At 39.5% G+C, this 15,630-nt stretch overlaps 2 protein-coding genes across 5 annotated transcripts in view; one reads left to right on the top strand and one right to left on the bottom strand.

Moving 5' to 3' along the window:
* Nucleotides 1–2,120, bottom strand: part of net1 (neuroepithelial cell transforming 1) — a 34,650-nt gene extending 32,530 nt beyond the window's left edge. Inside the window, exon 1 of the mRNA XM_042403614.1 lies at nt 1,793–2,120. Within this exon, the coding sequence (XP_042259548.1) occupies nt 1,793–1,953 (161 nt within the window). The 5' untranslated portion in view covers nt 1,954–2,120. The remainder of the gene's footprint in view (nt 1–1,792) is intronic.
* Nucleotides 2,121–2,905: 785 nt separating this feature from the next.
* Nucleotides 2,906–7,126, top strand: LOC121890989 (homeodomain-interacting protein kinase 1-like). 4 transcript variants are annotated; one of them, XM_042403677.1, is made up of 11 exons: nt 2,906–3,244; nt 3,735–3,946; nt 4,045–4,236; nt 4,321–4,502; nt 4,617–4,740; nt 4,903–5,013; nt 5,124–5,201; nt 5,312–5,553; nt 5,974–6,149; nt 6,247–6,364; nt 6,698–7,126. In XM_042403677.1, the coding sequence occupies exons 2-10, from the start codon at nt 3,761–3,763 to the stop codon at nt 6,348–6,350; spliced, it is 1,395 nt and encodes a 464-aa protein (XP_042259611.1). In that variant the 5' UTR covers nt 2,906–3,244; nt 3,735–3,760; the 3' UTR covers nt 6,351–6,364; nt 6,698–7,126. The 4 variants fall into 4 exon arrangements, with proteins under 4 accessions (XP_042259611.1, XP_042259612.1, XP_042259609.1 ...); XM_042403678.1 differs by having other exon boundaries at nt 3,820–3,946; nt 6,247–7,126; XM_042403675.1 differs by having other exon boundaries at nt 6,247–7,126.
* The last annotated feature ends 8,504 nt before the right edge of the window (nt 7,127–15,630 follow it).

The following is a 15,630-nucleotide window of genomic DNA, read 5'->3' as shown; positions in this document are numbered from 1 at the left end:
ATTTATGGTCAATAAATGAAAGAGATTACCTGGAGAGACAAGGACAAGTGTTTGTGTTGCCTGGATCCAGAATAACAGTGTATGTAAAGCATTCCACAGGTTATACACAAAGGCGCGGTTGGAAAGACACTCAACGGTCAAGCCTCTAGATTTACTGTTATGAGAACTGCCTTTGAAATTTCAAATTTGATATCAAAAAACAATATTGTATCAGTTGGAGCTAAAATGATTGGTTGATTAATCAATTAGGTGATCAACAGAAAAACAATCAATAACTATAGTCAATTTTTCAAGCAGAAATGTCAAACATTCCCTGGTTTCAGCTTCTCAAATGTGAGGATTTCCTGCTTATCTTATGTGATTCGTCAATTAATGGATTAGTTGTCAACTATTACATTATCATAATTGCATTGAGTTGTTTTCTAAGAAAAAAGGTTATAATTCTCTAATTCCAGCTTCTCAAATCTGAATATTTTCTGCTTCAGTCCTCTGTGACAGTAAACTGAATGTCTTTGGGTTGTGGACTGTTGAAGGGGAAAAAACAACAGTGATTAACGTTTTCCACCATTTTTCTGATATTTTTAGACCAAACAGTAAAAACTGAGAAAATAATTGATGATGAATCAGTCATCAGTTGAGCCCTAAATTGAAATATATGTGAATTTTGAACTGTTGGTCGATCAACACAAGATATCAACATTGGACATTTTTCTGACTACTTTTGGACAATTTCATGACTAAACAATGATTCAATCAATCAAGAAAATAATCAGGAGATTAATCAATCGTGAAATGAATGATTACTGTAGTTGTGGCCCTGGTATCAGTCACATATTGCTCTTACAGCTGATGTTTGGCTTATTTTGGAACTGGCTTCGATGTTTATTTTTAGGAGATTAACTGAAAAGATACATTTCTCAACGCATTTGTCAACTCAGCTGAAGCTGATAGGAGACTGGAGTTATTCACATCAAGTGGCACAGACTGAGAGTAGCATACAGTAGCAGTCAAAAGTTTGGACACACTTTCTCATCCAAATGAATAGGAAAGTGTGCCCAAACTTTTGACTGGTACAGTATGTGCCAAGTTACTCTTTGCAAAGAAATTCGTGCTAGGATATTGTTATCAGCTAATAAGGATAGGATAAACACATATGAGTGCATATGAATCATAACAGATCACAACCCTACAGCTGCTGTGACAGCACAGCAAGAAAGACAGGGTTGCAGAGTAAAACCTAGAGCCACCTCAAATCTACAGCAAGGACTAATCTTAAAACAGACCCCTGTTCGATTTAAAATTACTAACTGAAACATACAGAAAAAGCAACAGGATACATGGAATACAATGGAAACAAATAGTCTAACTTTACATGTGACAAGACAGTTTTCTATTACAGATCTGGGCAAACAGTGGAGCTTTGCTGCCATCTTGTGGCGTTTTGTCGCAATTGAAGATATTTTCAGGACACTTAAACGATGTTACATTGCATTGTATGTAACTTAAGTATTTAGTAGCTTGTTTGACGTTGCAATTATCTCACTCACTTTGCTATTTATATGTGTTAAACCATTTTATTTTATATATGTATATATGTTTGTTTGTTTGTTTTTTTTTACAGAAAATACACCGCTATGTATGGTTTAGCCTAGCACAGCTGAGGAATAACGTCACATGTCGTCCCGGACACACAGCCAGACTGGTTCGGCACCGACGGTTGCACTTGTGTAACAGTTATGTTGCCACAGTTTGTGACGGTGTTTCAGGGTCTGAACGGAGAAGATGGACTCACCGTCTCAGACTCCTGTTGCTGTTATTCTCAAGGGAGGAAGCCTCATCTTCATCTGCTGAAATCTCCCTCTTCAAGTTTCTGGTGCTCGGTTGTCTTTTCAGCGTCTCTGAGGTCGAAACGGGAGCTTGGACTTCATCGGTTTCACCCATTTGAAATGTCATAGACCCGGGGTATTTTAATGACGTGTTAACTAAAGGGTTAAAGAGAATAACAACAACAAATCTTTCAACAATAGCCGAGGCTCGTGACTATTTTTTTGAATATGGCGGAAATCCAAAAACCGACCAATGAGAGGAGAACAGAGGAAGTCGTTGCTAGGATATTACGCTGAATGGGCGGGGCAAGAGGAGTTTAACTTAGGAGAAATGCGCTGTGTCTTTATATACAGTCAATGGGTATACCCATAAAATGCATTATAATCACTCCAAACTTTTTATTAAAATGTTACATAACACAACACAATATTTCAATCAACAGTTTGGAGTAATTGCAGCGCATTTCGTTTAAAGATTCACAAATATGAATAAGGTTTTCCATTCACTCCATGTACTGAAAAAATAATTTAATCAGTGAGAGGCTGCTACACAAGCCTCCGTGCCAGTTGCACTTAATTAATTAAAATCTATTCCTGTTTATATACACAGGAAATGTTTCTGTCACTACAGTGAAAAGTGGCACAGTTGATTAAAAAAAGACAAGACATATAGACGCTATAGACTTGTGCTGTGTGTATATCTCAAAGAAAACACATGTATATGTTATACCTGCTACTTAAATATCTGCCAAACACAACAGAGGAAAAAAATGCACTCATGCATATGAAAGCATGCAAACACACATACACTCACCAAGCACTTCATTAGGAACATCTGTGCAATCTAATGCAATCCAGTACAACAGCTCTGCCATAAATTCTACTTTTACGAAGCATAATTTCATTTTACCATATACATTTTCAGTTCTGAATGAAATCCAAGAATTAAAAAAATGTAAAATTCTCCTTTTTGGTTTCTATTTTTTTCTTTTCTTTTTTTTAAGAAAAGACACAGTAATCCTTTCAAAACATTTCATGAGGACGGTTTTTAATGCAACAGGCCTGTAGTCATTGTTCACTTTGGTGTGCAAAAATTAACCCTGAGAAATCCAACAAAAATAACTTAAATTGTAGCAAAACAACACCAACCTGTCACATTTGTGTAGTTATTCGACAATGCTTCAGTATATGTGGGTTTAATGTAATGTTGGTGTGTGTTTACTGCAGCTGTACAATCCACACTGAAGGTTCTGTGTGACATCATGAAGAACTATTGTACCTTTGGAATTTTGGCTATTCACTGTTTGCAGTCACAACACTCAACCTGTGGATCCACATAACCAGTTAATTAGTGTAAAAAATAACTTGCAAGGAAGAATTGAAAAGATCCAACTTGAACATTTAACAAATTTATACAGGTAAATCTTTGTTTCTTTCTGTTTCTGAAGTCCAATCATGGTGCAACTGAAAAACAGAGGTGGGTGTTGGGATGAAATGCAAATGAAATATAGAGATCTGTTTCATGAATCATCAGTAGCCACCTGTTATTACATCTTCAAGATTTTACTCAAATTAAAGGACATAGAATGAATCTCTTTTTCACTTTATATAAAAAGACAAAGTGTAACACTGAAGTTGAGCTGATGTCCCTCTGATGTGTAGTGGAAGAATAATACGTTGATATCAAACAAAAGCGTAGCTTCCATTTACCACCTTAGTACCACCTTAATAGTTAGTCCCAACACCTTGTTGCAATGACTTAGCTTTGATGAAACTGAAAAACAAGTTAACACTGAGGAGTTTAACATGAAAAAAGAAATGACGGTTAGGGTTATGGTTTGACAATATTAAAAGAAAATGAGAGAAATGCCATCTTTCACCTCGCCTAATTCTCCATTTCACCTCCAGCTTTCAGTACAAAAACTAAATTAACTATGGAGGACACCAGCAGCAGTTCATCCTGTAGTGATTCTGATGTATTCCCAATCCCCAGCGACTACGAGCTTGTTGATTTTGTGGGAGATGGTGACTACGGAATAGTGGCAAAGTGCAAACACAGGGACACCGGTGAGACTGTGGCCATAAAAGTCTCGAGATATGGTGACGCTGTCGCACATGAGGTTGGCTAACTTGTATATGTTCATGTACAAAGTTTCAAGAGTAAGATTTTATTTTAAGAATTCCTACTGATACCTAAACTTGAATCATGAATCCTCAGGCATCCATATTACAAGACCTCATGGGGCAAAATCTGGACCAGTGCAACATTGTTAAGTTCTATGACTGGTACCAGATCAACAACACCACTGGTCTGGTCTTGGAATTGCTGGGAATTAACCTGTTTGACTACATGACGGAGCACAGTGAGGACCGTCTTCCTCTGAAGGACATCAGATTCATCATCCAACAGGTTTGAATGCAGTGTCACAAAGTTACAGATTGAAAGGTCTTGAAACAATGTGAAGTGGTCTTATTACTGACCTTGTACCTGCAGTTGGCCACAGCACTAAGAGCATTAAGAAGTGCCGGAGTGATCCATTCGGATTTAAAACCAGACAATATCATGCTGGTGAAGGATGAGGAGCAGCTCATAACAGTGAAGCTGATCGACTTCGGCTTGGCGTTCCGCACATGTGAAGCTGTAGTGGGCGCTTGTTACCAAGTGGCTTATTACAGGTTAGGTGTATAAACAGAGACACTGGTTGTCATTCTAGTCAGAGTTCTAGTAGAGTATCTTAATACTACCTTGTATTGATGATACAGAATATTTCTGCTAACCCTCACATTCAGGGCTCCAGAGATTATGCTGGGACTCCCCTTCACTGAGGCCATTGACATGTGGTCTCTCGGCGTGGTGATGGGGCAGATGATGTTTGGTTCATTGATCTTCCCTTGGCACTCCGAGTATGGTCAGGTAAGGAAAAAACGTTCTTTTCTACCTGCTTCCTAATAGATCTGGTAGTGATGCAGTCATGTACTGCACCTGGCCTCGATTCATCCAACGTAAAGAATGACTGGGGCTGATTCTTATCATCCCTGTTGAATATTTTGATGTGACACTGTGTTTTGTCTCCAGATGAAGTCTATCTGTGAGATCTTGGGTCAACCAGCAGACCATCTTTTAGATGCTGGTCTGAAAACAAAAGAGTTCTTCATCAAGAACTCTTGCAACCAGTGGACCATCATGGTATCATATTTAACTTTCTCAAAAGCATCTTTGTCTGCAACATTCTTATGTCTTCAATTATAACAGATAAATTAAAGATAGAATAATCTCTAGTTATCTTACTCTTCTAGTCACACGACCAGTACTGGAATAAAATCTCCATTGGCAACAAGATGTACCCCGTTGGCTCCCTGGATGATCTGAAAATGGTAAGTAGTTTAGTAGGTTGTAGCTGCTGAAAAATGTCTTTATTTGATTCTCTTTTCATGAATCAGAATAGCTTGACTGCTGTTAGATTTGCACAATGTTTCAAATGCAGCTGAGTGAGGAGATAGTGAACGATGCAGAAGCTAAAGAATGGACGCAGTGCATTGAACTGCTGAAAGCGATGCTTCGAGTGGATGCTAATGAGAGGATCACTCCCAGTGAAGTCCTCAACCATCTATTTATCACCCAGAGCTACATCAATGAAACTCTACAGCCAGCAGCCAGTGAGCCCGGCACCAGCCAGGCCCGGACCGACTTAATGAGGACAGAGACTGCAACCGAGGCTGATGACAGGCACAGTAGCTATTTACTCATCCTGTTGCTGCTAGATATTTTTATGATACAGAGGCCACAGAGGCTGTTTTATCAAAGTCTCTCTTTTTTAAACTTGGACAAAAGTGGTGAAGGTACCTGAAGGAGACATTTTAAGTATAGATGTTAACCACTGCTTCCTGAAGAGCAGGGTGGAGGCCCACATTGCACCCCTGAGCAATGTGTACCTGTGTGAGAAATGTACATCAATCTCCTTAATATACAGTACTATATTTTGATCTTTTTTTTTAAATCTCTCTTTGTTCATCTGTATTCTGTTCCTATCTGCCTCTCTGGTCTCTTCTTGTGCTGCTGTAATGCTAAATTTCCATCCTGGGTTCAATAAAGTTCTTATCTTATATGATAAATTATGCTATTTATGTCTGTGTTGTGTGTGTTCAGTATCCAGGACACTCAGAGTGATGGAAATACTGCATTGGCTCGCCTCAATGACATGCTGAGTATTGAAAATCTAATGCTGGATACTGAACCTGCTGCAGCTCCTGGCACTACTCAGGACGCTGATGCCACCAAGGGGATCCAGACAGTCACCACAGAGCTGGATAACACCACATTAGGTATGAAACAGACAGCTCCACTTCATCCTGAAATGTTGGGAGCTTCCACATTGTTTTTATTCTGCCACTGACACCTGAAGCATCCAATGTTTTTCAGATGACAGCGAACCTCATGAAAAGAAGAAAAAGAACTGCTTCAGACGCTTCTTGTGGATGAAAAGGACCTTTAGCTGTTGTTGCTCTGTGAGAGTTGAGGAGTAAACTTCTCAACAAAGGTGGCAGCATTAATAGCCTACATTGTGAAGAAAGCCCCCTAAAATATTTGAAATTGGAAGGCTTTAGAAATTGTTAAATTCTATTTTTGCAAGTGTTTTTAATTAGCTTTGATAATATGGTATATAAAGAAAAGTCACTTTTCTGGTTGTTTTTATTTGTATTTAACTCCTGCTACACAGAAACCCCTCCACCCACTGAGTCGGACTATTGTCACAATATTTCTGTAAATTAAATGTTTCTTGATAATGATACCTGCTGTAACATTAGCAGCGCTCGGTGTTCCCAATAAGCTAGCATTACCTTTGGTCTGATGTAATGGGGCGTCTTTCCAGAATGTGAAAGGCAACGGCCCACACTCCTTATCTGGAAGGTCCTGGCTCCAAATGGAAAAGATGGCGCCAACCATAAGCTGCAACTCTGGGCTTCAAACCAACTCCGATGTAAACCAATGGGTGATGTCACACCTCGCTACGTCCATCTTTATATGCAGTCTGTTAGTGAGGGATGGCACCACAGTAGAACCAACAGTAAATTCATTTAACCTCATCTGAAGACATGATTCCTTTACTCTCTTTCTTAGTCTTGTGTGAAAGTCTCTTCCCTGTCAAATAGCATTCCCTCATGTTAGAATAGTGCGGTACCCTTGCTACTCAGATAACAGAATTAAACGGGCTTCTGCCGACTCTGCCAACTAAAGCCACAATTTGCGTCACAAGATGAGCACCAGAAATTGCACTGCGACACCTAATCAGCATAAACACAGCCTAAACTGCAGCTTTCCTCCTGCATTGGCACAAATATATTCTGTTTGGTGCCAGGGAATTACCCAGCAGGCCCAGACAAAAAATATGCTTGCACCTGAAGAAAACTGCACAAAGACTGCGTTTTCCAAACTGCTGGCTTTGCACTGGCAGGAAAATGGAGCAGTTGAAGTTTTCCAATGGGTGTAATTTTACAGCACAAATTTGGCTGCGTAATGTCTACACTAAAACATTACATGTAAATCCAATTATCTTGCAAACACAATTAGGAGTTGGCATTGATCATTAAGGCATTACAGCTTGCAGACTATTGCCAACTATGTAAGATAAATATGCAATGCTCTGATTTGATTCTTGTCTCAATTAATTTACAAGTAGCATATTTCATATATCACCTTATGGAAGCAAATGAAAATGTTGACATTGAATTTAAAGCAAATCATTTAGTGGCTAAAATTTGACAGTGCAAAGGTGGTTGATGATAAGGAGTTAATTGTTTTAATTCAAACCAACGGGTCCACTGGGTTTTCTGAAAAAGCCACATTTTTAAGAATTTTTTTTTTTTTTTACATGTTTTCATAACTTACTTGTTGTTACAGGTTCAAAACCTTTGGACAGGTATGTAATTTACTTTACACATTATTTGCAACTTATAGCCAAGATTTCCTAAACTGAATGGGCAAACAATTCACCTTTTTTCCATCATCAACAGGGTCGAGTCTGGATGTAGTCTGCTCGGAGTCCAGGCCTTGAGTTTAGAGGAAATCATGACTGGTGTGTCAGAGCCTCTGTCAGAAGGAATCTGACTCAAAGATACCTACTACAAAGAAAATGGCTTTGGGGCAAGTTATGTACATATCTGAATGTGTGTAAGGGGTGGATTCTGAGGAACCACTCTTTTTGTTTATGCAAGCAGCCTAATGACCCTACTCAGCCATATACCCAGTGCAGGAAACGTGAAGATTGGTTCCACCCATGGTGTGTGGGATTTACCAGCATTAAAGACATTGCAGTTATATCTTCCTGGCTCTGTCCCAACTGCTCATACAAAAGAAAAAGTCAAGGGGAGCAAAATCACTTGTAGTGAATCTGACTGATTTAAAGGAACACTCAGAGATTCCGACACACAGAGGGAGATGGTCAGCAAACGTCCTCCCACAAAGAGAATGATGGTCAGCCAACAACAGTACACTCTGCCACGGGTCTAACACAAAATCTGAGAGGCCAAAAGAACAGCTAGGAGAATTCTCACCTACGCATATTCACACCAAAAAAATTGCTGCTTGCAAGTAAGGAAAAACTTGCGGATGGAAACCTCAATCAAGTGCCATCACAACCAAAAATATCCAGTAAGAAAAACTTAGAAAGTAGAATGGACTGAAGTCCTCACCTGGAATGCATTGAAATTGAGGAGACGCTAAACATAAAGAAAAGGCTCCACATCTTTAAAAAACAAAAAAAGGTATAAAAAAGTATGTACAGTACAGTTTGTGACAATTTTCCCATTCATCACCCACATGTTTACGTGCTTCAAATGTTGGACTTACAGAAGAAAGGAAAGCTCTTCTAAATTTTGATGCCAAAGGACCAGAGACCAGCATCTCGTGCTATGCTCTTTGTACACCAGCAAAATCAACAACTCCAACAACTCTTGCATTAGCAGAAATGTTCTCTTGTGTTCAGAGGATGCCTACCATACAACACTGGTTGATTTGCCTTGGTCATGATTATTTTGATACCTTCAAATAACACCAAGATATAACATAACACACAGATTTCAGGTGGGCCATCATCCATGCAGTCTTAAACTGGGCAGAAGTTATGTTTTCATTCATCTTATATGTTGCGTTAGCCCCACAGCTGTGGTGCATTTAGGTGACAAGTCTGTGTCTCTTTCTAGTGCAGCAACTTCCTGAGTGAGCAAGGCTGAGGTTACACAGTGTTCATATTGGTTTGTGGGATACTGAGTCTGTTTGCTTGTGAAAATGAGTAAATTGAGGGTAGTGAATGGCAGTTTAAAATCCTCCTGTAATTTCAAGCAGCAGCTGTACCAGCCCAACTTGCTTCAAGACACTATTTTCCTGCATTTATGTATTTTAACAATCTGTTGGTGTTTTAATTGTGGACATCTTAACATAACCTTGCTGCTCCCTGCTTTGCTGCCCAGGGTTGCGTCACAGTGGAGTGCAGGCAGGCTGACCCAAGTGCCAGAGACGGCAGTGTAGAGCCTTCACCCATGAATGAAATCAACTTCCCAGCATTCCTCAGGTTTTCACACCTCCACCTAAGCTCAGCCCATGGACCCTGTCCTCCAATCACCATTGGTCAGTGACCTATGACTCATGACGTCACCAGGTCAATAAAAAGCCAGCTGGCCTTTGTTCCAACTCCCTTCCCTTCACCGCTGCTGTGGGTGCAGAGGCAACTGCTTAGCTCTCCCTCTCAGCACTCTTTACCACAGCTGCTGCAGTGAAGCTCTCAAACAGCAGTTTTTTTGAACTCCCACTCAATGTAAGCATGAAACCACTGGTAGGTTTGTTCAGTGACAGTTGCAATAAAGTTTATTCAAATAAGGCAACTGTGTCCTCAACAATGCTGACACAAAGAGAAAAGCAGTATTCTTTGTGCAGTTCTGGCTACTATGAATGGAAGGTAAGAAGAAAAACAGAAAAACATGGAGCCACAGATGTGTAGAAGATGCAGACAATATATTCTGTGTGTTCTGTTGCCAAGTTCAGTTTTAGATCACAGCAGTCTTAGTCAAGACAACACTTTTAGCAGCAACATCTAAAATATTACTCCAATAACAATACAAAGCTCACCACAGTTTAAAATGGATCGTTTGACAGCAGCTACGTGGGAAATCTGAGGAGGAGCTCAAAATGCAGTCGACAGTCGACTAAAATTTCACACCAGAAATTCAACTGATGGTACGACAGTTAAATCATTAATTGTTCAGGATATTAATCAGGCGATGTGTCACCCCGTAGAACTGCACATCCAATGTCGACCAATTGGACATTTCCTGTGTTTCATCCTTCATTAAGGCCACACACTCATAACAGGTTAAGCTAGTGGTAATTATATTCTTATTCAAGCTTGTTCAAGTTTATTGTCAATGCATTTAGATGACATAATCCTTTAAAATATACACAAGCAAAAATAGCGTTTCTCCTGTAAGTGGTGGCGTACAAAGTTAAGAAGGGAAGACAGGTGAAAACAATAAAATAACAACATCACCTACTACGGGCAGAAAGTGGAGCTGCAGAAGGAGCAGCACCAGATAGCAGAGGAGCTGCTGCAGCATTATCTACTGACCATTCACCTCCACCATATACTCGTTTACTACATCAAGCCTTGAAGACTTCTACATCGAGCCCTCAAGAGACACCACATCCCTCCACTCCTGTATGGAGCCCAGTAACAATGCAGAAAAAAGCACATGCCAACCATCCCATGATGATGTCAACTCCAACAGTGGATTTTCCATCTGCAGCTGCACAAGGAGGAGCATTTGGGGGTTCTTTGGAAAGTGCATTTCTTGCTCCAATGATAGAATGCCCCAATGGAACTGGGGTGTTCAGCATGTTTATAGACCCTGGAAGATAAAAGAATTACAGGCTATTATTGAAAAACTTCCAGACCCTAAGAATAATGGGAAAACATTTGCAACTGCCCTTAAGAAAATGGTGGTGCAGTGCAAACCTACTTCAGCGGAATTGTAGTATGTTTGTGTCACCAAGTTGGGTCTTGTTTGGGGTGAAGTTAAACCAGCTAATTGGGACTCATCTGCTCCATGGGAAACTGCAAATGGCTCTCCTTACCAAATCCAGCTGATTGCCTTGTGTGAAGCATTAGAGACTAAAATCAAACCAGTTATAAACATGACAACTGTGAATGCATGTGTGCAAAAACCAGAAGAGACATTTGACGATTATTAATACGCATAGCGACCATGATCAACCATCCGATACCACTGCTGACTCTATGTGTGAAAGACCGTTTATACAGACCCTGGTGGATGGCTTGTCTCCAGAGATAAGAGCTATTTTCATCAGGCATTGTGTGGCATGGCAGGGTGCCAGATTGAATGATGTTAAGAGATACTGTGTACTGAGACAATCATTCAAGATGAAAAAAAAACAACAAATGAAAAAGTTAAAGCAGCAGCTGAAATTTTAGAAAATTAAAGTGTTACAATAAGTGTTCATGAAGTGTTCCCTTGGGAGCACTTCATTTGTGTCAGTAGTTCAGCTTTATCTCTGGGGAACACCCCCTACTCCGGGAGTGATGTCCAAATTCGGAAATGTGCGTCGTATAGCAGGTGGATGTGACTCCCTTTGTTGAGACCTGCTGATAGACGTAACAGCGGAGCCTCTACTGCATGTAAAATATATGGGTTGAAGACATCATGATGTGATTCTACCCTGGACTGAACTCTTTTAGAATTCTGGTGATGATATCTGTGTGCAACAATGATTGAATGTTTTGAGTTGAACTATGCATTAAGGTGCTTCCATTTTATTGCCTCATTTGCTTAGCATTGATTGTCGACTTTAAAATGCTAGTGCCTTAATCAGTATGTAATGTGTATACTAATGTTTGAAGGTTGGTATTATGATATGTCACTCATATTATTGTGTGAGTACTTTTGATTTTATAGTTATGCAACATATTCTGAGTGGTGCTAAGTGTACCGCCTATATATGTATTATTATGGTAAGCATATTACTCTTTGATTGTTTGAATTGATTTGCTTGATTAGTCTTTCTGAATGTCTTCTACATTTCTCTAGTTTATGCATATATACAGTTAATGTGTTTTATGGCTCATGTTATTAAAATGATAAAAGGGAGGAATGTAAAAGTATTGTCCTATCATTTTAATATACAAATGTGAAATGAGATCATTACATTTTCTCTGTGACTCTCTGTGTGTGCCTTTGGACAGACATGTTCTTTTGTTATTGTTGAGAGGCCCACTGGCCCTCTCCATCCTGTTTCATCCCCAAGAAGGTAAATCTCTGGGTCTTGGAGTAAACAAGACATATGAAGGGGTCAAAGGCCACATATGGCTTGGTGCTCTTCCCTGATTTGTATCTTTAGGTGATGTGGCTCTTAGTTAACATACATGTGCATGAAAATGTATCTTGTGGCTGTTTGCCATTGGCTGTAATCCATAAGTTTGTATGATTTGACCAATCGCAGATCATTTCTTTGTTCCTTCTGCAACTATAAAAGATCAGGGTTGCTTTTTACTGGCTGAGATGAACTGATGCAAATCTTTGTGTATTCTGTCTCCTTATTGTACAATAATATGTTTTTAATCTTCAACCCCGCAGTGTTTTGTGTATTATTTCACATGTGTGTTTAGTGTTTTCAGACAATTTCCATGACACAAGCATCTAACAGGACTGAAGTGACTTTTGCAAGTATGTTTACATTTAATGTGCTGTAGCTGAGCAGCTGATCTAATCCCTTGTGATTGTTTGATTGATTGTTAGTTAACAAGGAGACTTTAGCAGGAAAGCTAATGTGGGTTGTTGTTCAGAGTCTGTCTCTCTTATGTTGCAGGCTGCTGTCTGGGTCATTGTGACCGTCCGCTCTATCTATGATAGAATGGCAATGTTAAGCTTTGTCCATGTTATGATCTTTTCTTATTTCTTGCATTTTTACTTTTATGTTATTATAGCTGAAACTTTCACTCAGCATACATGCCTGACTATTTATTGTATTAAAACCATAATACCCTACAGATTCTAATTCCCAGTGACTATGGGCACTTATGTGTTGTTGATTGTATAATTGTATCCATAGTCACAGTAAAGACTGCCCTCTTTAAGATTATCGCCATAGAGAACAGACAGTGACACATAAACAGATAGCTGGAGTCCTCCTCTGGACTGCAGTCTCATCCCTCGGGAGTTTGTTCTCATGAAAAGTCTTCTGTGATCATGTTCCAAACACATTTCTGTCTGGCCTGTTGCATTTCAAAGTGAGTATTTCTGTCTTGTTGTTGTTGGAGCTAGGGGCTGTATTGAAAGCTCAGGGTGGGCGATAAGATCAGTCAGCGAGACTGTTTTCTAGAACATCATGTTTCACACTTCAGAGCTCATTTGGACACTAAATATTCAGCGCTTACAGTTCATCGCACACTTTCATTTCTCCATGTGATGCTTTGGTCTCAGTTTCAGATCCTGCTCTGTGTCTGCTGGATAGGATCTCAGCTGCAACTCCATCATCTTGTTTTATCCATGAGTCAGAAAAGTTGCAGGAAAAACAAACTAACTAACTAAAACAAACACTGTCTAAATAATATTATGTAAAATCTGAAGTACTGTATTCTGTACATCACTTGGAACAACTCTATCACCTTAAAGGGGCCTTCAGTATTCTGTGACTTTTATCAACCTCTAGTGGTGGTCAGTGGGAACTGCAGCAACATCAACCAACTGTACTATGGCCTATAATTAACGTAAATGGTAAACTTTAAATTTTCACACACAAACAACAAGTCAATTAGATTTATTAGAGCTGAGATCAAGCTTTTATTCATGAATAGTGGAAGTTAACAACAACATCCATTAGTGTCATCAAATTCAGAAAGCTTTCTTTACCAGCTTGGGTCAAAAAACAAGGAGCCTGTAGTAACTTTCTTCATCTGTATGTCCTCTGTTTTGCTGATGACTCACAGATGCATCGATCCACGGTTTTATAACCGATTTCAAATGGTGCTAGAAGGCTGCAGTGGACTCTAAGCACCAGAGGAAATCAGTTATCTTTTAGTGGAGAAAGAGAAGGAGGAAGCAGGGGCTGTCCTGTGCTCGTCCTCCTGAGGCTCCCTCACTGCCAGAGCTGTCCTCCTGTCCCCAAGAACACTGATTTCAAATGGTGCTAGACAACGGGAACACAAATCTAAACCACCACGTGAAACCAGCTTCTGGGGGAAGATGTTTTGGATTCGGACCACAGCTGCAGCGGTGAGATGAACCGTCGGCATGGAGCAATAGTCACTTTTATTTTTTATTTTTATCAATATGTTTTATGTTGTTTTACTATCTACATAACAAGTTGCAAAATCAGGGTGGGAGGGGGTTTTCAGGAGGAAATGCAGTTGAATCTTTACTCAGCCTTGAAGTAAAGCCTTGACAAACACAATTGTATCTGAACAGAGCAGTGAGGGGAAAAAACAAATTTTTACTATGTTTGTGCCTCGGACTTGTGCATTATAAAAAGGAGTGATTGTGAAGGTGGTTCATATATTCTTTTTTTATCAATTAAGAAAAAAAATACCTAGCAAGAGAACCCATTTAACCTCTTAATAAAGAGTTTGAAACATAAATAAACAACTACATAAAGTAAACTAGTAAGTGAACAAACATATATGCAGTAAATAAATATTTTGCAAATTACATTTGACAAAAAAATAATAGCTAAGGTAGCTCCTGGATTTTTAGGTCTAGTCTTGCGGATGGGTCCTGTGTCAAAATCTAGTATTAATTCTTTTAATATTTTGGGTAATATAGGGTTACATGGTGCATTCTGTTAAATGAAATTGTGTTTAAAAAAAACTAACCCAGGGCAGGGTAATATTCCAGTGTAGAAATGCTCATTGAGTGTGGGGGCAACATAGGAGGCTCAATAGGGGACCACAGCTCATTTCTGCCCCGGGCTCCCCTAGCATGTTAATCCAGCCCTGTAAACTGCTATCTCCAAGGTCAAGAATTAACTTAAACTCTTGAAATAACTCTGAAAAATAACGTTACTATAATTACTATTACTACTATTACTAACAACCATAATAATAGCCAGATCATATAAATAATAAGGCCTGTTATTTGTCAAAAGCACATCACAATAATGACCGTAATACAATCACAACATCAAGAACACCTTGAGAAGCCACTCAGCCATACATAAAAAACATACACAACATCACTGGCAGTCAAGTTAATTCAGTCATACTCTTTTTTCAGTGTCTCACTGTTCACATGTGTCACTCTGTCAGTGGATGAGGCATGCCGTCAGAGGAGGAGAAACATGACAGCGCTTTTCATTAAGCGGAGGTCTGTCTTAAATGTGGTTGTCATGGCAGCTCAGCGACATGAACGGCAGACACGTGAAAATTCGCCTCCAGCAGCAGAGAGGAATTCAAACAGAACAGACATCACAAGAAACAAGGCTGACAGCACATGACAGTAACCTCATACTGGATGCTGTCAGCTGCATACTGAAGGATGGTCTTATTTTAGACATCACAAACATACAGTATAGAATGATGTGTACTTACTTTGTTCTAAACCATGTTTGGGTACTCACAGATTTATCCTGGCTGCCATTGATTCTGCAGAGGAAGAATCACATGACAACAGAGCAGAAAGCCCTTGTCAATGAATGTGTGTGTATGCATGCATTAATGTACATGACTTCACTGTACACACCCCTAAACTCCAACGATAGGTCATCTACCATCCCCCAGGCTCATTCTCTTCACAGCAGCATTGA

Source organism: Thunnus maccoyii, chromosome 23, assembly GCF_910596095.1.
Source record: "Thunnus maccoyii chromosome 23, fThuMac1.1, whole genome shotgun sequence".
Classification (NCBI taxonomy): domain Eukaryota; kingdom Metazoa; phylum Chordata; class Actinopteri; order Scombriformes; family Scombridae; genus Thunnus; species Thunnus maccoyii.
Note: the sequence above shows the minus strand (reverse complement) of the source record. Positions and strands in the feature narration are given on the sequence as shown.